This window comes from Mustela lutreola, chromosome 4, assembly GCF_030435805.1.
Source record: "Mustela lutreola isolate mMusLut2 chromosome 4, mMusLut2.pri, whole genome shotgun sequence".
Lineage (NCBI taxonomy): Eukaryota > Metazoa > Chordata > Mammalia > Carnivora > Mustelidae > Mustela > Mustela lutreola.
In genome coordinates, this window is record NC_081293.1 from 39,735,161 (window position 1) to 39,761,545 (window position 26,385).

Sequence of the window (26,385 nt, forward strand, 5' to 3'; positions counted from 1 at the left end):
AAAGAAACCTGCTTAGTTTTGGTTAAACATTTTTCCCAAACTTATTTACAAACAGGACCCTTTTCTGTGTAACAACTTATGATTTCCCTTGTAGTTGGTATTCCATGGAACACACCTTGCAAAACAGTGTTGGCTCTCTCCTGCCTTTCTCTTCCTGCCGAGCCTGGTAACTGTCATCTATTTTTTCATCTGATTATCATTGATCTTTAGTATCTGGTAGTTTCCAACTCTGATAGCATCTGGCTACCTGTTTCCTTTCCTCTTAACTGAAAAAAAGGAGGGAAGGAGGCGGTGAAAGCAAGAAATAAATAATAAAATTTTCTTGATAGGCTTTACTGAGAGTTCCTGTTGTTGAATCTTAACTTAGCCTTTGGTTCTTTTTGCTGTCTTGAATATATTTTTCCTCATTGATCTTTGGTTGCGAACTTGCACAATGTTTTCTAATCTTCACATGCACTCTACTGTCCATCTGTTCCTACTTCACACCTCGGAGAGTTTGGAGACCATCTAAAAGGTAAAATTTTTTAGTTCCTTTATTTTAGATTTTCATTATTATTTATTCATCTTTTGTTATCTCAAAGGAAAATTAGTTTTATTCCGCCCTTAAATTCAGCAAGTCCAAAATAGAATTATACTTGAGGATACAGATGTCACTCTATCTTTTCTGGCCTCACTCTTCTCGCAAAGGGCAGGTTAACTTTTGCTCATCCTTTAGTGTCCAGCCTAGCTGTCACTTCTGTTATGGACTTTTCCTTGTTAATCTCCCTTAGTTTTCCTTGAAGGAGGCTGTGATTTAATTTGTTTTTTGTTATGTTCCTATCACTTAACGTAGTGCCAAGAGCTTTAAATACCACTTAATGCTGAGGCATACTTGGATCTTTATCTTCAGCTCTTTTTCTCTGTCAGCTTCTTATATTAAGACACCATAATTTTACTTCCTAAACACTTCTTGAGCCTCACCTCTATTTCTACTATATTGGTCTAATCCATGCTGTCTTTATGACTCAGATGGTATATGGCACCAGTCATCCAGCTGAACCCTGTGTTCAGTGTTGCTCCCTTCAAATCCATCCCTTGTGCTGCACACACACAGTGAGCTCTCTGAAGCATATATCTTCAAATCTCATGTGGCACCTCATCTGTTTTCAACTCTCCTGGGTGATATTTATGGTATTCCATGGCCTTGCCTCTGCCACTTCTCCAGCATCATTTCTTGCCACTGCCCTGCTCCAGACCTGATATCCTAATGACTGTTGTTTATGATTCCCTGGCATGCTGTTTGCTTGCTCTTAATCCACCTCTCCAGACTGAGCAGTCTTTATTTCCTCCAAGAACTCTTTCCTCTCTTCCCAGAGAGGACAGTAGTTTTATCTACTAAAAACTCCTCTCAGTGCTGATAGTAGTACCTCCATGAACTTGCTGCATAACACATGATCTGTCCATAAAATGTCTGCATTCTTTATGAGGCTGAGCTTCTCCAGGGCATCTTAGTGTTTTCTGGCTTATGGCTGCTGCCCAGTACATGTTTCTTGAACTAAATTCAAAATACTCAAAAAGAGTAGGTTAACACACAAATGTGGGTCTTAAGCCACAGTTTCTTAACGGAAGATTTAGGATGATATATTTGTGTAAAATGCTACTTGACCATTTGAGAGTGTCGGTTGGTATCAGAAAAAGTGAGGCCAGCACACACAGTCCTTATGGTTATTTATAGGACATTTTTACCCTAAAAGGTAGTGAATTTCTAGAGGACAGAGACCTTGCATTGTCTGCCTTTATTCCTTACAGTGCTCCATGTGATGTCCTAGACAAAGTGAGTGCTCCGTAGGTGCTTGAACTAAATAAAGAGCAACATACTATTAGAGTTTGGTATCAAGTAGAGGCAGGCTTCTGGGCTCTTCTCTTTTTTGGATTTCTGAGCTCAGCTAATCCACAGTCCAAGGACCCATTTACCTTTTTATTCTCTACATGTAAGAAAAGAATGAATGCCCCAGGTGATAATTAAGTCTGAACACTTAATCCACTTTATTTGATGTACCTAAATGTTACGGCAGTTGTCAAATATCTTCAGTTTTATATAGGTTATAAAGCCAGTATTATTTTAAAAGAAATATTTTAAAAGGAACATTTTCAAACTTCTCTGTATTCTAAAATGAATTGCAGTTACCAAAAGTAGCTCAGTGCAGTTGAATTAAATTAGTTGCACTTAAAAATCCCCAAATAAAGAGGTACAGATTTAGTCATATATATATTTGTTCCATCCAGTTCTACATATGTCTGGAAACTTTTGAATCTTCCATCGACTGCTTTGGTGACTTTCTCTGCAGTGGAGTAGTAGTAGCAAATAGGGCTGGATCTGTATTGTCCAAACAGTAGCCAAAGCCATATGTGGCTATTTAAAGTGAAATAAAATTTGAAATTCAGTTGCTCAGTGCTCAAAATATTGCACTGGCCATATTTCAAATACTTAGTCAATACATGTGCTAGGAAGTTTTCTTCTGTACTGGATGAGATCATCTCTCAGGTTCCTTCTGTGTTGGACATCTTGCTGGTCTTGCTGCCGGAAAGTCACTGCTGGTCTGATATTTTTCATAGGGAGCTTCAGAGATTTCTTAACATTCTTTGATCACATTTTGATTTTTACTACATTGGCTATTGCCTGAAATAACTGAGTTTTTGGGTAGAGCGTGGTCAGTTTTTTTCAAAAGATATTTTCATTGTGATAGTATTTGTTTTCTACTACCTTTTTTTTTTTTTCCCCAAAGAATCTGCCACTAGGGGGTGCCCTCAAACCTTTTGGGAAAATTAAGTGTGTTTCAGCCTTGTTAATAGGAGTGAAGCGTAGACCAATAATACTGATTTTTTAATTCATGCTGTATAATTTGGGAATTAAATTAAGAATTAGGCACCATAATATGTATGCACATTACTTTGTTTATATAGCAAATTATTTTTCTAGTGTATGTGAGAGGCTGTCTTTGAACTATCTTAAAAGTTACTTAAAAATAATTTTAAAATATTAATTACAGTTCAATAATATTCTCATTAAATTTAAAAGTATAAACTGTAGTAAAAGATTGAAGTTACTACTCACATTTCTTGAATGAATTAAGTTCATCTTACTTCCAGGACTAAAAAACTTATATTACCATTAGCTATTTCTCTGAAATCTTGTCATGTTCAGTTTGATTGCCTGATTATAAAAGATGGATAATAATGTGATTCTATGGTATTGAAAATATCTGTTGGCATATATGTAATAGCGTTGTGGTTTGGTGGTGTTTGCTAACGTGATTGATGGATATGGCCATGTAGTCATACGGTAATAGGATTGAGAGATGAGAAAGACCTATCAGAGCATCTTGTGCTACTGTGGGATTGTTCCCTAAAGGATAATCATTTACCATAACAGTATTGAGAAGTAAATTCTCCTTCGGAGACAGGATAGTGAGGATGCGTTATTATGCTTTGTCCTAAGATAATACTCGGTGCATTTTATTATTAGCATGGAAAAAGATTGTCATTATCAGTAAATACTGTTTAGAGAAGAGCTTCCTTCATGTTTCGTAAACCTATACGATTTTATTTGTGTATAATCTAATGATATCTGTGTAGCAGATAGTGTGACAGTTGTTTAGAGGCATAGTTTTTTTTTTAAAGAACTAGGTGAAGATGTTCCTTGTAAATTGCTTGTGTTCCCAGATTAGTTGTTAATTATTTCAGTTTAGGCGTACATGATGGTGAAGTTTCCATCTACAAAAGCCTGTGAAATTTAAGGCATTGGTGGCTGGTTTTCTGGATGAAGAGAGAAACTAGTGCAGAGTTGTGTCACGAGCCACAGAACAGTGATTGGGAGAGGCTAGAAATGGAATTGTGAGGACCATCCAGGAGAGCCCTTTCTCATCTCCTTCCTTATTTCTCTTGCCTAATAGGAGCCTAATAGGAATAGGGCTAACAGGAGCTTGACTGTGGGCATGGAGATGTACAATAAAATTAGAATCCACTGCTTGCACTCTTTTTCCTCTGTTGCTGACAACCAGTGATGGGGAAGAAGAGGAAATGGCTGTAGCAGCCTGATTTACCCCATATTAAACAACTATCGAATTACTCTAATGACAGGTACAGGTTATTTCCAGTGTAAGTTGCAAGATAAATACTTTGAAGCCTCTTTTGTACTATCCTTAAGTCATTTCAAATGCTTATAATGAGCTGTGATTTTTATCAGTGATTCCCAGATTCAAAGTCATAGCACTTTGAAAATTCATACAGTAGCTCTTAATAGCTCTTTGAAGAGGAAAACCAAACCAAAGCAAAGATAAGAGAGGGGCAGGGTGGCTTCCCAGCACAGTCCTTTTCCCTGCTACCAACACTGACCCCTGTTAGCTCTCAGCCTTTCATATCACCTTGTTCTCCACAACATTCATTTTGTACCTCTTTTGATGCCTTAAGATAAAAATTTTAGACAGTCTTAATTAGGTGCACAAAATAGTTCACTAATTTCTGAAATATGCTTTCTTAAATATGAAAATGTTAGGCTAGCTATTTCCTGAAAACCAGCTGGGCTTTATTAAAATTTGGGGAACATTCTTATTGAAGCCGTAATTGTCATGGATGATACACATGAGAGATCACCCTGTGGTTGGCCTGTCAGACTTGCACGAGCCTTCAGAAATTAAGGGGGAGTGAGTGAGTTTGTTTTCTTGTAAGCTGTCACATTCTTCTTTTCAAAGTGTCAGCCTGAGTCACGCATAAATAAATGTTAGAAAGATTCACCTTCTCCAGTTGGGTTTTTTTACCCTTACATAATTTAATGCTATAATTGGTTTTTTTCTTTCTAACATTTAATTTTGTAGTCTAAAAACATGCCTGAAGAATAAGTGGGACTGAAAGATCTTGATAATTCTGACTTGTGTTATTTCTTTTGAATTTTTTAAAGATTTTATATATTTATTTTTAGAGAGAGAGAGAGTGGGAGGAGGGGCAGAGGGATAGGGAGAGTGAGTCCCAAGCAGACTCCATGCTGAGCGTAGAGCCCAACACAGGGTTCCATTGCATAACACTGAGATCACAACCTGAGCCGAAACCAAAGAGTCTGCTGCTTAACTGCCACTTGTGTGCCTCTTTTTTAAATTTTTGAAGTATGAACCTACCTTTCTGGTTTGGGATCCCATTAAGTTTTAAGTATATTATAGAAAGCTCACCCCATATGCAGTTTAATTTACTTTTCCTTAAAAAGAAAAAAAAAAAACAACAAGGAAAAGAAAAAAGGAAAGAAACTCTAATATCTGCCCTAAGTAGTGATGATTTTCATAGGAAGTAGAGAGGTGTAACAGGATGAGCTTTGTAAAATTACCTATAATAGAAAATTTAAGTTAATTGAACAAGTATTTATTAGAATGTCACATATGAATATCACTGTTCTAGGCATAGTGAATCAACATAAATTTTGTTTTTAGTATTTATTTATTTATTTAAGAGTGAGCAAGCATATGAATGAGTGGGCAGAGGGAGAAACGGACTTCCTGCTCAACAGGGATGTGGGGCTTAATCCCAGGACCCCATGATCATGACCTGAGCTGAAGGCAGATAGATGCCTAACCAATTGAGCCACCCAGGTGCCCCCATAAATCTTGTCTTAAAGGAACTTCTAGTAAGCACTCGTAGGCATATCCATAAATAACTACAGTATAAAGCAGGAATTCTTAAGTGTCTTGTGAAAAAAAGTACAGATAAATTGGAGGAGGGAAAGTTAACCTTCTAGTTGGCAAATCAAATCGTTTAGACTTTGAAACAACATGTTGTTTGAGCAAGACATCAGAAGGTTAGGTAAGTTTTAAAGTTGAATGGGAAAGATACTGTAGGTGTAGCACAAATTGTATCTGTGGCAGGACAGGTAGGTGCTCAAGAAGAGTAAATTGCGGAGTTGCCAGTATGTAAAATGCACAGAAGGTGATGCATATGTGTGCTAAAGAAGACTAGACAAGCATCTAAGGCCAGATAGTTGGTTATTAGTTCAAAGAATTATACTGTATTGTAAAGGCAGTAAAAAGCCATTGAAAGCTTTCAAGTGGAGCTGGGACACACCAGGGTGTACTTGTGTGGAAACTGAAGGTGGGCCAGCAGTAGGGCAGCAGTTAGATTGCTGTAGCACTTTTGGGGAGATTAGATGAAGGGCTGAGTCAGGGGAGCTTAGTAGTAGTGATTAAGAGGAGGTAACGAGTATGTTAAGTTCCTGCTGAATCAGTCAGTAGGACTTGGCAGTAATTGATGTGGGGGTGATGAAGGAAGGAGGAGGCTCAATTCAGAAAGGTGGTGAATTATTGGCCCATTAGATTATTATTACTATTGTTATTACTTTGCATTTGTATGTGGGGCTTTAGAATTCATAAAACACCATTACCTCTGAACCTTCATAACTCTGTAAGTTAAACAGAGTTAGAATTATCCTTATTACAGATAAGGAAATAAAGAATTCGGGAATTTTTTGTTAATACAGGGAGTAAATGCAGATCTGCGCCTCTTACTATAGTCTTCCAGTATCTTGGCCAGTGCTCCATTCTCTAAAACCTGGTAAGCAAAGGCTTGGCATCTAGTCTTAACTTATGCCATTAAGTGTGAGTGTGGGAAACTGCTTTACCTCCTTTAAACTGTAGTTTCTTTAGATGTCCTTATGCTTTCTGTTTTTCAGGGATACTTTCAAGGTAAAATGTAATGTTTTTATTTTCATTAACTCTTTATTCAGCAAATAATAGTGAATACTGAATACTGTGCTTAGTATGGGAATGCAAGATATCAGAGATACAATCCTTGCTGTTGCAGTGTTTCACAGATTGGAGGAGAGGAGACAGACATAAGTGGTTAAGTTACTATAATAAGCTGTAATAAGTGCTGCAGTACAGGTGTGTACATTTGACAATAGAGTCACAGAGGAAGGAGCAATTAGGAAAATCAGGGAAATGTGAACTAAGTCTTGACCCATATTTAGTCATTTAACTGTAGTAAAATGTTAAACAAGGCAGAGGGTAAAATATGTATCATCATCATAATAGTAGCTATTATTTGTCAAAAGTTTCTAAAGCCAAGGAACCCCAAGGATTGCTAGTAGCTACCAAAATTAGGAAGACGCTTGGAAAGATTCTTCCCTAGAGCTTTCAGAGGGAGGATAACCCTGCCAGCATCTTGATTTTAGACTTCTAGCCTCCCAAACTATGAGAGAATGAATTTTTGTTATTTCAAGCCACAGTTTGTGGTACTTCATTATAGCATCCTAAGGAAGCTAATGTAGTACTGACATAAGAATCAAATTGTGGTGAACACTGAGTGACATATAGAATTGTTGAATCATTGTATTATACATCTGAAACTAATATAATATTGTTTGTTAATTATACTAAAATAAAAACAAAATGAAACAAAGAATCAAATTGATCTGTGGGAAACCAAGAAAACCCAGAAATAGACCCAGGATTACAGAATCATTTGATTTTCAACAAAGATGCTAAAGAAATCTAGTGCGAGAAAGAAATGTCTTTTTAACAAATGGTGCTGGAGGAACTGGATATACATATGGGGGGAAAATGAACTTCAGCTCTTCCCACACAGCATACATAGAAAATAATTCTAAATACAAAAGCTAAAACCATGAAGCTTTTGGGAGAAAGTGTCTTTGTCATTTAGGGAAAGATTTCATAGGACATGAAAACATTAGCCATAAAAGAAAAAAAATTAATACTCATCATCTATGTACATTAAGAAAATGAGTAGAGAAACTAAAGACACGGATAAAATATTTTCTGAAAGTTTCTCTAACAAGGGACTTGTATTTAGAATATATAAATAACTATAATTAAAAGTTAAAAAGACAAACAGCCTTATTAAAAAAAATGAGCAAAAGAATTTAAAAGACATCACAAAGAAAGGCATATAAATGACCAAGTAGCACATTAAAAAGTGCTCAGTATCATTTGTCATTGGGGAAATGCCAATGAAAATTGAAATGAAATATTAGTACACAAACACTAGAAAGGCTGAAACTAAAATGACCAAGTGTAGGTATAGATATGGAGCAACTGGAACTCTCATACTTTGTTGTTGGAGTGTGCAGTGGTACTACTACATTGGGGAAAGATCTGGCAGTTCTTTAGAAAACTAAACATTTATCTACCCTATGATCCATTAATTCATTAATTCTGTTTTTTGTTTTTTATTGTTTTTTTTGTTTGTTTTGTGTGTGTGTGTGTGTGTTTAAGAGAGAGGAGGGACTGGAAGGGAGAGAGGGAGAGAGAGAATCTTAAGCAGGCTCCATGCCCAGTACAGAGCCCAAAGTTGGCTCAATCCCACAACCCTGAGACCATGACCTGAGCTTAACTGACTGAGCCACCCAGGTGCTCCTAATTCTGTTCCTTTCTATACCCAAGAAAAATAAGAGTGTAAGTGTGAGAAAAGTCCTGTATTTATAGAAGAATGTTATAGCATCTTTATCTAATAGCCAAAACCTAGAAATAGACCTGTTGTCTATCAACAGGAGAATGAATAAACAAATTGTGGTGTATTCATACAATGGGATAAAATAATAAAAGGGAACAAAATCACTGATAAAATATAGATATATCTCAAAAATACCGTGTTAAGAAAAAAAACCTTGCATAAAACAGTACAGGTCCTTTGTTTACAATACATAAAGTTTTATAAGAGGCAGAACTAATCTGTAATAGGACAAATTTAGGACAATGGTATCCCTTAGGTGTGGGAGCAGGAGTTTCCTGGGAAGGGGCATGAGAGAACTTTTAAGGTTTTTTTTTTTTTTTTTTTTTTTTTAAGATTTTATTTATTTGACAGAGATCTCAAGTAGGCGGAGAGGCAGGCAGAGAAAGAGAGAGGAGGAAGCTCTGCGGAGAGCCTGATGCGGGGCTTGATCCCAGGACCCTGAGATCATGACCTGAGCTGAAGGCAGAGGCTTTAACCCACTGAGCCACCCAAGCGCCATTTTTTTTTTTTTTTGTAAAGATTTTGTTTATTTTTGAGAGAAAGAGAAATCACAAGTAGGCAAAGTGGCAGGCAGAGGAAGAGGGAGAAGCAGGCTCCCTGCTGATCACAGAGCCTGATGGGGGACTCAATTCCAGGACCCTGGACTCACAACTCAAGCCAAAGGCAGACGCTTAACTGACTGACACACCCAGGTGCCTGAGAGAACTCTTAAGGTTTTGATGATGTCCTGTATCTTGATAGGGGTCTAGATTTGCAGGTATATACATTTGTAAAAAAATTTGTTGAATGGTAATATGCCACTTAAGTATACCACTTAAGATTAGTATATTTCATTGAATTTAAATTTTACCTCAAAAGAAAAAAACTAAATAAATATTAAATTAAATATTAAGGTATAATTGTTAAAATGCAGGCTGAAGTGATAAATGTACAGATGTACCCAATTACTTCAAAGTGAATTTAAAAATGGATTGATGGATGGGTACATATGTGACAAAAGTAAATATAGAAAGATGTGATTTAATTATAGAAACTACCAAGTATATGGTATTAGTGTATAGTTATTTTAACTTTGCTGTATTTTTTGAAAGTTTCATACAATGTTGAGAAAAATTATTACTATTGATAGGGAATCATACATCTAGTAACATCATTCTGTTACATGGAAAGACATCTGTGTCTTTCTCTTAAGACAGAAAATCAAGTTCGAATAAAGTATAGTATACCATTTAGTTAAATATTAACATAACAAAATTGAGTAGTTATTTTAATTTTAGGATCATAGGATTGTGACTTTTTTTCCTCTTCAGATTTTGGGGTGTGAGGTACTTTTTTTTGAAAAATTATATAATAAAATTTAATAGTCTAGACCTTGTACATAAAGGGTTTTTTTTTTTTGAAAATTTTTATTAAAAGAGATTAGTAGTAACTTCAAAGTTTTACTGTGATCTAACTAGGTTTATATCAATAAAAATGGAATGACTTAATGTGTTTATTATATTCATTGATTTGTGACTGGTCACTTTTTTAAAGTTCTGAACTATTTGAAGAAGTAGATCAGTGGCAACTTCCTCTTTTAGTAAAATGATAGTAGTTTTCTGATTTTATCAGCTACAGATTGCACTTACTCTCTCAAAGTTCAGAAGTCATTATTTATTTAATACTTTCTCTATGCCAGACACTGTACTTAGTCATAATGAATATATCTGTAGTAATAGAGCACAGTTCATAGATTTAGTTTTAGTTGGTGAAGTATTCTAAGAAAGAAGAAATAAATAAACATCTCTTCCTTTGCATGCTTCTAGAGATTTAAAACATTCATAATGAGGGGCGCCTGGATGGCTCAGTGGGTTAAACCCTCTGCCTTCAGCTCACGTCATGATCTCAGAGTCCCGGGATCGAGCCCTGCATCGGGCTCTCTGCTCCGCGGAGAGCCTGCTTCCTCCTCTCCCTCTGCCTGCCTCTCTGCCTGCTCTGCCTCTCTGTCAAATAAATAAATAAAATCTTAAAAAAAAAAAAAAAAAAAAAAAAGGAGGAGGGCGCCTGGGTGGCTCAGTGGGCTAAAGCCTCTGCCTTCAGCTCGAGTCATGGTCCCGGGGTCCTGGGATCAAGCCCTGCATCAGGCTCTGTGCTCAGCAGGGAGCCTGCTTCCTCCTCTCTCTCTGTCTGCCTCTCTGCCTACTTGTGATCTCTGTCTGTCAAATAAATAAATAAAATCTTAAAAAAAAAAAGCCATTCATAATGTTTTGACATTTGGCAAATCAGTTACTCTTTTTAAGTAGTTCATCCATGTTTCTGTCTGCTAAAGGAAGAAAGAAAGATAACCTTTCTACAGTCACTGTGATGAGCTTTTAGTATGACCCAGGACAGTTCTTCAGGGTTAGGCCTAACCTATGGGTGGGGGTGGCAGTCACAGAAAGAACATAGGGCTTTCTGCTGGAGGTCAGTGATCATGTCTGTTACTGTTTACGGTTCTGTCTTCATTCCTGGTACAGTGTCTGGTACATAATAAATACTCAAAATACTTGTTTACTGATGAGTTGAATTAGCAAACAGATTTATAGTTTAAAAAGAAGAGATGAACAAAATGGCATTACAATTTTGAAACTCCTTATGTCAATTCTGAATGAGACATACACTTTACACATACATAGGCTTTATGGGACTGGAATAAAAATACAATATACACACAAGTATACACATGCAGAAACACCTGCTACATAAAGTTATGTATGCAGACAATCCAATAGAGAGCAGGGCTTTACTTGTGAGAAAATTTAATGAAACTCTCCTTTTATTGTCTTAGGTTTATTTTCCTTATAATCATCATTGCCATTATTATAAATAAACATAATAGATGCTTTATTATAAATAAACATTAATTCTGTTCTTCAAGGTTCTTACTACTCTGGAAGTAAAGAAATGACTTACTTTTTTTTTTTTAAGAAATAACTTACATTTTAAAAACCTTTTATCATTTATATCTTGGTTTGCACTGTATAGGTTAATATTAAATAATAATTTATAAAAGGTAACATTTGCATAAAAATACTAATATGTGAGAAAGCTAAAGATCATAATAGCATTTTAAATTATGCATTCTATTTCTTAAAGATTTTATTTATTTATTAGAGAGATGGAGAGAGAGCACAAGTAGGCAAAACGCAGGCAGAGGGAGAGTGAGAAGCAAGCTCGCCACTGAGCAGGGAGCCCAATGTGGGACTCGATTCTAGGACCCTGGGATCATGACTCGAGCCAGAGGCAGCTGCTTAACTGACTGAGCCACTCAGGTGCCCCATAAATTATGCATTCTATCTCAAACAGTAGTTGGGTTGGTTATGTTCTCGAATGATACTTTTTATGTTCTCATTTGTGTTTCCAAAGCAGCATTTAGACATAGCTCTGAAGTGTTGACAGTTGTGAAGAAGTCCAGTGCAGTAACATTTTATCAGATAAATAAGTGATATTTTAAAGCTTTGACTGTCAGCAAAGCACGGCAGCAAGTACTTGGTCTGTCAATTTTATTTTTTATTTTATTTATTTTTTTAAAGATTTTATTTATTTATTTGACAGAGAGAAATCACAAGTAGGCAGAGAGGCAGGCAGAGAGAGAGAGAGGAGGAAGCAGGCTCCCTGCTGAGCAGAGAGCCCGACGCAGGACTCGATCCCAGGACCCTGAGATCATGACCTGAGCTGAAGGCAGCGGCTTAACCACTGAGCCACCCAGGCGCCCTGGTCTGTCAATTTTAAAAGACAAGGATAGGTATCCAAAAGAGAAGCTGTCAGTCCATTTAGACATATAAAGGTTAAATGTCTTTAGGTTAAAATATTTGGGTAGACATTTCACCCTGTCCATTCTACTAAATGTAGTTAAAACCCTGGATACTATATAAACATAAGAACACTCTGAATGGTAGAGAAAATACTGTCCAACTATGGTCTGTGGGGCCCTAGAAATGTACAGTAGAGGTCTGCTTGAACTCTCACCTCCACCCAGTGGCACAAGATGTCTTCCCCACTCCTCACAAGTAGGGGGCCTGAGTTTCTACTCTGAACTAGCAGTAATGAGTTAGCTCTTGCTTTCCTCTGTTACAGAAGGCGTGCTAAAACAAGATTTAAATAACATAATACCCAAGATACCCAGGTTCCAATAAAAGATGACTCATCACCAAGAATCAGGAAAATCTGTGTTGAAATGAGAAAACAATCTGTGGACCTCAACCCCAACCATAAAACAGCTTTTAGAATTATGTGACACGATTTTCAAGGAGCCATCACAAAAGGCTTCAATGAGCTATTACAAGTCTGCTAAAAATGATGAAAAAATAGTTTCAGGAAAGAAATAGTAACTATAAGGTAAAACCAAATGGAAATTTTAGAACTGAAAAATACAGTAACTGAAATTTTTAAAGAAGTGCTATGAATGAGCTCAATGAAGAAATGGGATGACAGAAGAAAGAAATGGTGAACTTGAAAGAGGACAACAGAATTACTCATTTTGAACAATACAAAGAAAATAGACTGGCAAAAAGAAAAAAACCCCAAAAAACAGTTTAAGGACCTTTGGTGCTACTAATAAAAGATCTAACACTGTCCTAATTTGGAGAGGGAGCTTAAGCATAGGTTGGATGTTAGCATATTGATATGATAATTCTTAGTGTTAGAAATTCTCTATAAAACCAGAGTAAATGTAAATTGTTACTTTTTCTATTTACAGACATACCTTGTGCACCTTCAGATAGACGAATGAAGGTTCCTTAATTCCAGTTTATAGCAAAGAAAGTGTAGGTTTGTGAAGAGTCTGTATCCTCATTAATCCCTTCCAAATAGAGAAGTGGGGAGAGTAGTGGAGTAGAGGTGGGAACACTTGGGTTCTAGTTTTGATTTAGTTGCTAATTGACCTTCTCAAGCTAGGATAATAAGGTAACCTCCTTGGCCTCAGTTTTCTTTCCTAAGAATCAGACTGGGTTATAAATGAGACCTCCTTTAGTTCAAATGTAATTTTAAGTTGATAAATGTTTTACTTTAATCCTGACTTAACAATTTCTAAATGGTTAATTGGTTAATTCCAAATTGGTTAATTCCAAATGAACAGTGTTTTTTCATTTTCACTACATTTAAAGACACATTTTTAGAGAGAAATTAGATCAAAAGACCTAAAGTAATTTCTAAAGCCTGTAGGGATGGGAAATTATAAAAGATAAAAATGGGCTATGAATGTTGTCTTTGTTGTACTTCAGATTATGATGTGGGAATTGTGGTTTTAACCTCCCAACGGTGCCTTAAAATAAAAATTCCATGATCATCAGAAACCTCATTGTTTACTATCCAGTAGGTTAGATTTGAAAAATATACTGTGCTCTGAATAATTAGTATGTTTTTTATGGTGATTTTTTAAAATTATGAACAACTGAAACTGGATGGGGTCTAGGGTTTCTTAGTGAGTCCTTAGTGGTCTAGCAGTTTTTAGTTGTAACCAAGGGCAGAATGTGCTGGGTTTTTTTTATTTGCAAGTGTTTCATTTAATTGTGAAAGTTGACATGAGAGATACTTGATATTTGGGATACTTAATTAGCTTTCAGAGGGTATTCAGGTAGATTAGATATGCTTGAAAGTGAATTGTAGGGGCACCTGAGTGGCTCAGTTGATTAAGCATCTGCCTTTGGCTCAGGTCATGATCCCAGGGTCCTCAGTGGGGAGCCTGCTTCTCCCTCTCCCTCTGCTGTTCCCTCTGCTTATGCTCTCTCTGTCAAATAAATAAGTAAAATCTTTTTTAAAAAATGAATTTTTAAATACACAAGTTCCACCTTAGTGCATGTCTGTTGGTGTACTCTTACATGTGTTTGATGATACTGATAAAGTGCCTTATGGGATTCAGTGAAAAGCAGGTATGTAATTTAATTTCATAACAAACATTTGTTCATTGGTTATTATTTACTAATATATTTGATTGGTTTTCAGGTACTTGAAGAAGCAGAAGCTCAACATTTATATCAGTCCATTTTGCCTGATATGGTGAAAATTGCACTCTGTCTGCCCAATATTTGCACCCAGGTTAGTAGAAATAACTTCTTCCTCAGTAGCGTCCTTGGCACTCACAATTGAATTTCTTTTTAACTCTAATGGCCAGGGTCAAAGAGAGAGAAAAATGAGATGGGAAACAGTTTTTACCAAAGAGTGTAAGGATTTTGCTATACTGATGAAAAGGTTAGAGGCTAGAGGGAATGCTACAAAAGGACATTAAAAATGCAGCATTCAATTTCTGAGGTTCAGTTTACACTGTTGAGGTTTGCTTATTCAGAGTTCCTATTCTCGTTTTGTTTAAACAATCTCTGACTTAAAAAAAAAAAGTCATTATTCTAAGACATACTAATGGATTTAGAACATTCATCTTCAGAATGGCTCTTCCTTACCCCACAGTGGTGTATTATATAACAAGTGAGCTCATGGTACTTTTTTAACTTTTAAAAATGAAAGAATCTGGTATTCTTTTGGGGGGGGGGGAGTATTGTAATTGTAGCTATATAATAAATTGCCAAAATTCCATGGCTTAAAGCAATAAACATTTATTATCTCACAGTCTCTGTCTGTCAGGAATTCAGGAACAGCTTTGCTGAGTGGTTCTGGCTCAGGATTTCTTTCATGGTTGCAGTTGGGGTGTTGGTCAGGGCTGCAGTCCTTCTCTGAAGCTTTCACTGAGGCTGGAGGAGCCGCCTCTAAGTTGGTTTACTCACATGGCTTTTGGGCAGAAGCCCTCAATTTCTTTCTTTTTTTTTAAAGATTATATTTATTTATTCATCACAGAGAGAGGGAGATGGAGACAGAGGGAGAAGCAGGCTTCCCAACGAAGCAGGAAGCCTGATAACGGAACTCAGTCCCAGGACCCTGGGATCACGACCTGAGCTGAAGGCAGAGGCTTAACCACCTGAGCCACCCAGCGCCCAGAAACCCTCAATTTCTTGCGATGGCCCTCTCCTTAGGCTGATTGGCTTGTCCTCACGACATGCTTGCTAACTTCTCCAGAACAAGCCACCTAAGGAGAGAACAGGAAATTGGCAGTGCCTTTTTTGACCTAGTTTTTGAAGTTACCCACTGACACTCATGCTATTTTTTTGTTGATTAAAAATTAGTCACTAAATCTAATCCACACTCAAGGAGATGGTAATTAAACTCTCTTAGAAGGAGGAAATGTCGGAGTTCCTGGGTGGCGCAGTTGGTTGAGTGTGTCTGACTCTTGGTTTTGATCTCAGGGTTATGAGATCAAGCCCTGCGTTGGGTTCTGCACTCAGCTCAGGGTCTGCTTGGAATTCTCCCTCCCTTGCCCTCTGCCCCTCCGCTCATGCTCTCTTTCTCTCTAATATAAAATTTTTTAAAAAATCTTTTAAAAGGAGGAAATATCAAAGAATTTGTGGACACATTTTCAGATCACCCTAAGAGGTTGTTGGTTTGTTCTTCATAATTTTGTTCCTATGTTTCTCACAACATAGGTTGTGAATTTGCCTCTGTCTGTTGTTTCTAAAGCCAGCCCCCTTGCTGCATGGATGCTAGCCAGGGTTTTGGTAATATTGTTGCTCTACAGGGGCCCTAGGGACATATTGGGTGGAATAATTTACACATGTGAGAAATGGTTTCACACATAGTAACTTGTCATTGGGGATACCCGCAAAACCACAGCCATAGTCATTGGAACAATCTAAAAACATAAGCAAATGATTGAGGGCCATGCCACCTTCAGTTAAGAACCACTGTGTTTTTTGATGTGCCATCTTTATTAGCATCTTACTGTGATATTTCTCATTTTATGTAACTTTAATTTCATATCATTAATGCATTGTATCTGAAATAAGTTTTCTGTTGGGCAGGGAAAATACATATTAATACTCTGTATTTATGTTGGAAGTTTTTTTTGCTTGCTATGTGTCATGTTCACTCTTTATCCTTTTTCTCATTGCTTTTTTCCTTACCTAGTAAAATCCCTTACTATCTCTTAGGTTGTGCTTAACTTTTATGTCTCCTGTGAAGCCTTCCCTACCTCTCCTAGCCAAAGTTAACCCCTCCTATGACACTCAAGTCACACTTAGAACATTATTTCATGATTTTTATCTTTATATATCTCCCCCTACTATATTATATTCTTCTTGAAGGGAAATCCTCTTTGTGACCTCAAGTTCCATGTGCTTAATTAAATGGCCTTTTAATTCAACATATAGTACATAATCAATAGTATATAGCCTTTAGACATGAATCACTTAATCTTCTCTTCCCCTTGCACTTAGGCAAAAGAGCATTTCCATATTTTATGAATGAGATACATATTCAAAAACATCTAAATTTTTAAGTTCTAACAAGGCACTTGGTAAAACAAAATTGGACTTGTGGCTCCCCAACATTTTGTCCTGGTTAAAAACAATTTTGTTTTTCTATTCATGTATTAATGGGGAGAACATTTTAAGTCTGGGCTTTCTACTCTACTGAAAAGTAAATCTCTGTTGTGAAAGTTAACACTTCACTTTGATGTCATAGTGTATCTTTGGCAAGTTAAATTGCATATGTGGTTATTTAATGATTTATCACATTAACATTCTCTAGGCCAAACCCAAAAGGTAAATTTTAGATTTATAAAAAGCAAATTAAAGGAAGAAAGCAGATTTTTGAGATTAACTTTTTGAAAGCTCTTGGTTCATATTAAATCAGTCAGTCTCTTATTTTATCTAGCTGAACACTTAAAAGATTCACACTTTCTAGTTCTCTCCAAATGTTTAGCTTTCGGACATTTCTCCTCCAAGAAAATAGAAATAAATTACTGTATTTAAAATTGTATTGTTTTGTTATTTGGGGGTTAAGAGATTTTTATGTTTATTGTTCAGTAAGCCTAAAATATCACCATTACTTTTTAAAGTCATTTTTATGGATAACTTGGTAAATTGCAATTAAAAGCTCATTTTTTTAAAAACTAAGTAACAGTTTGCTTGAAGCCATTGATACATTGTCACCTTTTCTAAACTCATAGCTGGGTTGTAAATAAGTGTGTAGGATGGAAAGAGAAACCCATATGATCTCTCTCTTTCCTCTTTCTTAGAAATGGTAATTGCTAAGGCCTAAAAGGAGAAAATTTTGGTATTATAGTGATTCTTTCCATTTCCCTTGTTAGTTTATCTTTGAATTTTCCCAAGGGAAATAGTTGAACTGCAAATTTAACCTTTTCTTTTTCTAGCAAATTCTTATTCTAGCACTGATGCATGTTTTCTGTTACTTAGAAAAAAAATTAATTTTTATATTATTGCAGTTTTGATTTGTCTTGCCAGCCTTTCCTCAATTTCATTTTTGGTGTTGATTCCTTAGACAGTTGTCTTTGTATACTGGTTTGAAATAAATGCAGGAATCCAGGATTCTTACTTCAGTGTCTTACCGAAAGGTAGAAGGAAAAGCATCTTAAACATTATGTTGGAGCATTTTAAAAACTTTACAACTGATACATAAACTTGACTTTACCATCATAACTTTGAAAACATATAGTTTAAACATTTTAAATAGAATAAGACCAACTGAACATAATAGTTAGGCCCATGGATTATACTGAAAAGAAAAGGTCAATGAATTTGGATTTGGTACAACTAGAAGACATTTCCATCATAAAAACTTTGAAGGGAAAATGCCCTATGTCTTCCTTGGCTTAAAATGAGTATGTAGGAAATGTCTATCTTCTTACAAGTTACACATAAGTCTGTATACACCTGTCTTATTAGTTGCTTTAATAAAATTAGATTTAGGTCTCATGAAGAAATTGTCAAAGGAAAGTATAATTCAGAATTAGAAGGAAAAGACTTATTTATTGAATTATTTTCCTTAGATCATTTTATTCAGGACTAAGATAGAAAAATTGCTTCATCTGGCAATTATACATACAAGTGAAAATAAAATTTAGCATATGTAATAATAGCTAAACTCAGTGTTGCATTTTTTTTGTTTGATCTTTTGTTTAAATTTTTCATTACATGGATAATGTGTTTTTATTTCCTACTTGCTAAAGCAATCTTGTTTTCCGCTAATAAGTAACAGTTTGTGTTCTCTTCACTATCATTATTATTGATTAGAAATCTGCAGTTTGTCAAACAAGTACACTTTTCCAATCATCCTTGATGAACTGCCCTTGACTTCAACAGTACTGCTGATTTACGGATTCAAGAGTGGCCTGAAATTATTCCTGCCTTAATTTAGCAAATGCAATTTGGTGCCTCTGCTTTTAAAATTGCTAAACTAATTATTGTTCTTTTTGTCTGTATATTTTGTTTCCTCTGTCAGCCAATACCGCTCCTGAAACAGAAGATGAATCATTCCATCACAATGTCACAGGAACAGATTGCCAGTCTTTTAGCTAATGCTTTCTTCTGCACATTTCCACGGCGAAATGCTAAGATGAAATCTGAGTATTCTAGCTACCCAGACATTAACTTCAATCGGTATGTTTTCAGAGAACACCTCTTTAAAAGTGAAATAGAGAAGGTGGGAAGGAACTAATATTTGTTCAGGGATTTGCCATAGGTCAAACATTTTATGTCAGATTATCTAATTTAAACTTTATAATACAGTGAGTTAAGTGGTATTTTTGCCATTTTGCAGGCAAGATAATTAAAATTCAATGAAAATCTTTGTTATTATATGGTTACTCTCCATTATTAACACTAAGAAGGAGTGGAGAAACAATGAAAATAATGTCATCTGCGTAAGAGAATTTATTTAAAATCCCAGCAAAAGATATCCATTTTATACTATGTTCTCTTTGATTTTGTAAATCCCAATTGTGAGGAAAATGTTGTTAACCTAATTCTGAGTCAGTATGTTAAAGCTAAGTATGTTTTAAGAGAATAGTATTTAGTCATTTAGTTCAAACATATAGTGAGCAATTACAGTATTCTCCACAGTTTGTTAAGTGCCTTGAGGGTTACAAGAGAAGGGATGAACCAGTTTCTGACTTCTCTGCCTTTCTTTCATCCACAATTTTATACCTTCTTCAAGCAGCAGTTCATGTATCACTAACTGAGCTCTGATCCTGCCAGGATAGGTTTGCTACTCTTTTGGGTTCCTGTGAAGGTGTGTGTGTACCTCTGTTACATCAGGGAGAGGTATATAGCATTATGATACTTTATTAGAAAGGATATAGTTTAATAAAGGAAACCTTTCTTGAAGAAATAACTTTTGAACTAAGTATGAAGGAGTGAGTAGAAGTTTTACCAAGGAGAAAAGGAGAGATGATTACATTCTGGGCAGGGGGTACAGCATGTACAAAGGCACTGTGATAAAAAGGACATGATATTTCCAGGGACTGAAAGAAGATAGTGTGGATGCAGCACAGAGAGAGAGAACAAGTTGCAGAAGGAGATGGGGGCCAGTAGGCAATCCTGCTGTGCCTACTAGGCCTTGTTAAGGCAATAGAAACTCATTAAAGGATTTGGTATGAGAGGAGGAGAAAGCTGATGTATTTGATCAGATTAACATTTTCAAAAGTTTATTCTGACTACAGTGTGGGTACTGAGTGAAGAAGGGCCATGATACAATGAGTTTAACCAGTTGGAGAGGATGTTGCAATATTGCAATACACCAGAAAGCTGGGATCGTGTAGTGGTCATGATGGAGATATGGTGACGTTTGAAGGGCAAGTCATTGTGATGGTGACGGACTGGATTGATGAGTGGGTGAAAGGAGGCATCTGGGGTACAACCAGGCATGTACCTTCAGTGTTCTCTACTTTTCCTACTGTACCACCTACACTACTTTGTTACAGTTGTTTGTTTCATCCTTTCAGTGGGGAAAAGGATTTTTTTTTTTTTTTAAGATTGATTTATTTGAGAAGAGAGAGAGAGAGCTGGGTGAGGGGCAGAGGGAGAGAGAGAATCTCAAGCAGACTCCCTCTTGACTGTTGAGCCTAATGTGGTGCTCGATCTCTCACAACACTGAGATTGTGACCTGAGCCGAAATCAAGAGTTGGACATTTGGCTGACTGAGCCACCCAGGTGCCCCATCAGTGGGGACAGGGGTCTTTCATTAAGTTTCATGCATTATAGGCCTTCAGTAAATCCACATCAAGTGAATGAAAATATGTTTTACAGATGAAGTACTAGAGAAATTGATTAGTGGTAGAGTGCTAGGATGAAAACTTAGACCCTTAGTTCTTAGTCTACCATTCTTTATTTTTCAAACTGCATCTTATCCATAGGAATTAGGAAGTGTTTGATTTTTAAGCAATATATAATTCAAGTTTTTGCCTTTGATTTCTTTAGTATTTGGGATAGGACTGAGAGAAAACAAAGAACATTGGTATCTATAATTGTAATTGTGTAAAGAACCTGTTTATTAACTATAATTTTTTTGCTTATTTGAGAAATTGTTTAAGAATTTTTTTCTGTTCATAGTTAAGGGCTTTGCATCTCTTGCAGGTTTTTTTTTTTTTTAATATAGAAAGGAAATGGTCAAATTTTGTATGTAAGTAAACAGTGGAAATTTAATTTTGTAGAAATGTAATTATCTGTTTCCATGAAGAGTATTAGTTATATTAATAATAAGGATCTGTAGAGTAAATGGTCTTTCTGTTTATTTGGAATACATGTTTGATCAGCTCCAGGATCACCAGGGATACTATAAATTTTAAATTTAAAAAAAATTAAAAATGAGTATTTTTCTGGTTTTGGTTTTTGGTAAGCAGTAGTTCTAATTAATAATGCTTTAGAATTCATTGGGGAGGGTATGTGCTATGATGAGTGCGGTGAATTGTGTAAGGCTGATGATTCACAGACAAGTACCCCTGAAGCAATTAATACATTATATGTTAATAAAAATAAATACATAAATACATAAATAAATATATTCTTCCTTTAAAAAAATGCTTTAGAATTAGGGTTTCCACGACCACTTACAGTTTGTTTCTATGGGATGAGTAGTCAGCTAATGTTTGTATCTTGATGGTCTCTCAGATAAACCTTTGATGTCTTAGATCCAACCTTTCTCAGACTGATTCTTTGATTTAATTATAGACCTCTTAAATTTATTTTTTAGATTAGAACTGTGCATTCTCTTACTAAGTTAAGGTTATATAAGAGAGCTAATCTTTTCCCAAAGAAGTTATTTTTAAAACTGTTAAGGATATTTTCAAACATACTAAAAAGTAAAGAAAACAGTGTTGTGAACCCATGTTTATCCATCTTCAGTATTTAACAGAATTTTTTATTTTGCTCTGTTTTCACATATCCAACCCCACTTTAAAAAAATATATATTTTTAAACAAATTGTAGATATTAAGTTTCACCCATGAAGAATTCAGTATTTAGGGGCACATGGGTGGCTAAGTTGGTAGAGCATGCTAGTCTTAATCTTGGGATGGTGAGCTTCAGCCCCACGTTGGGTGTAGAGTTTATTTAAAGAAAAAAAAGAATTTGGTGTTTAAACTCTTCACAAATAACTTCAGTCAGATATCTTGGTTAAATATTTATAGCCCTTTTCTTAGAAAAGCTAAAAGCTCTCTGGATAACTACAAATATACATACCTTATTGGTTAAAATAAGAAAAAGCACAGAAAGGGAGCAGAAGGTTAAGCATGATTAGAAATAGCAGTTGTAGGGGTGACTCAGCTGGTTGAGCTGGAGCATCTGACTCTTGAGTTCCACTTAGGTTGTGATCTCAGGCTCCTGGGATCATGCTCCATGCCTGACTCCACACTCAGCGTACAGTCTGCTTATCCCTCTCCCTCTACTCCTCCCCTTGTTCTCTTTCTTTCAAACAAACAAACAAAATCTTTAAAAAAAAGAATTAGCAATTGTAGTCTTTAATAAGTATTAAAAAGTTATATGTAGAATATCTCAATTATGTTAAAATATCTGTGTCTATTAATTGTATCTTTGTGTTCACATTAGTACATGTATGAGCATGGAAAATGGACTGACAAGAAAATGAATAAAAGTATGATTACCATTGGGTAGTGAGATAATCATATTTAATGCTTTTTTTTTCATCCTTTTCTATATTTTTGAAATTGTTTATAATAAACATATATTACTTTTATAATCAGAAGAAAAATAGTTACAAGTCAATCATCAGAAATGGAGCAGAAGACAAAGTTAATAAAAAGAGTGGATGATTTTTGTAATTTGAGTTTGAGGTTGGACTCCTACAAATTTCTTGAGCCTGTCTTAAACAGCTAGCTTCTTCCTAACTGTAGCCCCATAGACACAGTATCATAACCTCCCCTTCCCCATCACTGCCCATTCAGCATGTAAGAGAAACAAGTCCACAGGGTGCTCTAAAAGTTGGGCCCCTGCTACATTGAGAGCATTCTTTCCTCAACAGTAAAATAGACCTCGGGTTTGGAATGGGTGACAGGTAGAGGTGGTCTTGGGAAGCCTTGGCTTTTGTGACTTCCCATTTCCTGCCACAATTACCAGGCTTTATATCAATTATAACATGTGTTAATTTTATTTATTTTATTCTTAAGATTTTATTATTTGAGATAGAGTGAATGAGTAAGAGAGAAAGAGAGCACAGTAGGAGGAGCACAAGAAGAGGGAGAAGCAGACTCCCCACTGAGCAAGGAGCCTGATGTGGGACTCCATCCCGGTACCCTGGGATCATGACTTGAGCCAAAGGCAGACGGTTAACCAACTGAGCCACCCGAGCAACCTCACATGTGTTCATTTTAAAGCATCATTGGTTTTCAACTAAACTTCTGACAGAGGAATACTGGAACTTCTTGGCAAAGGCGTGTGTTTATCTTTTTCATTGTGCAGGGTCATTTATTCTGAAATTTGAGCTGGTTGGCTCTGAACGTCAGCATGTTAGGTTTGATGGGAAAAGAGGCTGAGCTATTTTTCTTAATGAAGGGAATATGGATTTGAACAATGGAAGCATTTTATGTAAATGAATGGTGATTTCTTTGCTGGGCATGAGAATTTTTTTTTTGCATGACAATAATTCTTAATAACAATACCTAATGTTTATTAAGTACTTGCTATGATCAGTCACCATGCTGTTATTTTTTTACATAATATGTCAAATTTATAAATTAGGTATTATTTTTTTCATTTTTCAGATGAGAGGATGGAAGCTTAGAGAGGGTAGATTACTTCCCTAAGTTAGCTGGTACAACTGGGATTCAAACTCAGGATAAAGTATTCCTCTAGAAGCTGTGTCCCTTAACCATTCCGCTATCCGGCCTCCGTTTGAATAATTATTCAGATTAATTAGGTTAATGCTTCTTACATCATAGCTAATCAGAAACTAAAACTATCCTTAGAAATAATTCTCAGTCTGTAAAATGAAAGTCATTTGTTAGTCCAGAGTGACCATGAAAGATTTAAACTCATAGTATCCCAATAGCATTTTCACCAAATGAGAGCTTAATCTATTGAAAATTTGAATACAAGCATATTCCTGTCTTCTGGTTGATGGATATTCTTTTGGTCACCAGAAAGTTGAAAATTAATTAAGTGCAAGTAAATCCTGTGGTAGTCTCTACAATTGTTTTAGGCAATCCTAGCAGCCAGGATGTCAGCACTTGGCTGCACTGAGATGGTATGTATTTAATAAGCCTAAACTAGCAAAAACAAAACAAAAACAAAACAAAACAAAAAAACACGAGGAATGATGACTATATATGATCACTAATGCTGTCTATTGACAGTTTACTTTGATTCTATCAACGGTAGTTTCTAGGTAGGGAACTCTCTATACTGATAGGTTTAGTGAGAGTAAATGACTTGTCAACAGAACTGGGACCTGGATACTGTGTTCTGTTCACAGTCAGTGCTCATTTATTATGTCTTACTTACTCTTGAGCAAAATGCTCTGAGTGTGCTCCAGAAGTGGAAAACAACCAAAAGTTCCCCTTTTTCATGTGACTTATGAAAGATCAAGTACCTAATTTGATGAGCCATTTGATAAACTGATTATGGAGCATTTTGTTGTGGTGGTGTTGTCTTTTTTGCCTAGTTGCTATTTATGATGATAGTTCTGGCAGTTGGGAGTTGTGTGTGTATGTGAGTGTAGTTAGCCTCAGAAGGGCTATGGCTAGCTAGTTGATTGAATAAGAAAAATGGTTAAGAGTATGTGGTGGGAGGCTGACGTCAATAAATTGAATAAGTCTTCCTGTTTTTATTTATTGTTGTGTTCTTCCAGCCCTGCTTAGTTATGTTAAATATCCCTGACCTTTTCCCCTGCTTGCCTTTCAGGGCCTAAACATTCATATAAAGGCTTCCAATGTGATTAGCATTGATGCTTCTGAGATTGCTTAGAAACTGATGGTCAGAGATTAATTGTGGGTTGCAGCAGTGGTCAGCCCAGGAGGCTTTTACATCTGCCTCTTCCCTGGATTGAAAGTGCTGTTGGGGCCATATGGCAGATTGCTTCACAGAAGAGCCAAGAATGACTTTGTGGCTAGGTTCCAGATTATCATTTGCATCTGTTTTAAAGTGGAGGTTACAGTGCTTTGAGTTTGATTTACTGTGTACTAATGGGATTAATCCTTAACTTGAAATCACATGAGGGTGTGTGTGTGTGCCTAGAATTCAATTCCAGTAATGTTACCAATATACTATTAAGGGAAAGATTTTATTAAACTATGATTTTCTTTATATGTAAGGAAAGAAAAACATCAGTTAATAAGTATCTGACCCTTGATTGACTTATTTCATTGAAAATAAAAAGTTTTGTTTAGAACAAAAGCGAGGTTGCCTGACTGGCTTTTTCTGTTTGCTTTTTAAAATACTCTATAATACTCAGTTAAATGCCAAAATGTCTTCTCATGCTCTCTCTCACTCATTCTCTCTCAAGTAGATAAATAAAATCTTTAAAAAAAGAAAGAAAGTAAAAGAAAAATTGTTGAGAGCACCTGGGTGACTCAGTGGGTTAAAGCCTCTGCCTTCAGCTCAGGTCATGATCCAAGGGTCCTGGGATCAAGCCCTGCATCTGGCTCCCTGCTCAGCGGGAAGCCTGCTTCCCTCCCTCTCAGCACCCCCCTCCCCCACCTCTCTGCCTACTTGTGATCTCTGTCAAATAAATAAATCTTTTTAAAAAAATTGCTGAGAATTTAAAATATTTCATGGTGCTTGGTTATTATAAGGTTTCATTCTCTGAGTCTCTATTTCTGGTTGACTTACAATCTGTGTGCATTTCTATCCTTCTTCCTTCCCTCTCTCTCCAGCCCCATCTCTGTTAGTCTCTCTCTCTCTGCCTTGTCAGCCTCATCTTTTTTTTTTTTTTTAAGATTTTATTTATTTATTTGACAGATATCACAAGTAGGCAGAGAGGTGGGGGCGGGGTGCAGAAGCAGGCTCCCTGTTGAGCAGAGAGCCCGATGTGGGGCTCGATCCAAGGACCCTGAGATCATGACCTAAACTGAAGGCAGAGGCTTAACCCACTGAGCCACCCAGGTGCCCCTCAGCCTCATCGTTTTTGTCCCTGTCCTTTCTTGGAGCTCGTTTCTAGGTCTCTTTGTCTTCTTCCTCCCCCTAGATGCTGTCTCTCAGATATTATATCACTCTGGTGATATTCACTCATGTTGTTACCTGTGTTTTTATGTAGTTTTCACACCAGAATAATTGATTTCATTTGGGTGGCTCTGCATAATACTTTCAGACTTCACTCTTGTGGAATTTTAGACTTCATGCAAGGGTTTTAAACCTGCTTCATCTTCCCTGATTTTTTGGTTCCTTCTTTGTCTCTTATTCCTCCCACCTCACATGGCACTTCCTGCTCCATCAGGAACATGGGAAAGCATATTTGGTTACATAATGATTTGAAATTGGGCTTGGAGTGACAAATAAACAATACCTTGAGATTCTGCTTGACTTTGTACTGATAAGGTTAGAACCTACAAGATAAACAATGGGTGCTCATTTGTAGTAGATGATAACA

At 36.2% G+C, this 26,385-nt stretch overlaps 1 protein-coding gene across 4 annotated transcripts in view; it reads left to right on the forward strand.

Moving 5' to 3' along the window:
- Positions 1-26,385, forward strand: part of PARG (poly(ADP-ribose) glycohydrolase) — a 125,583-nt gene that overhangs the window by 40,588 nt on the left and 58,610 nt on the right. For all 4 annotated transcript variants that reach the window (XM_059169617.1, XM_059169616.1, XM_059169614.1 and 1 more), the window contains exons 8-9: positions 14,449-14,541; positions 18,790-18,947. In XM_059169617.1, coding sequence (XP_059025600.1) covers positions 14,449-14,541; positions 18,790-18,947 — 251 coding nt within the window. The remainder of the gene's footprint in view (positions 1-14,448; positions 14,542-18,789; positions 18,948-26,385) is intronic.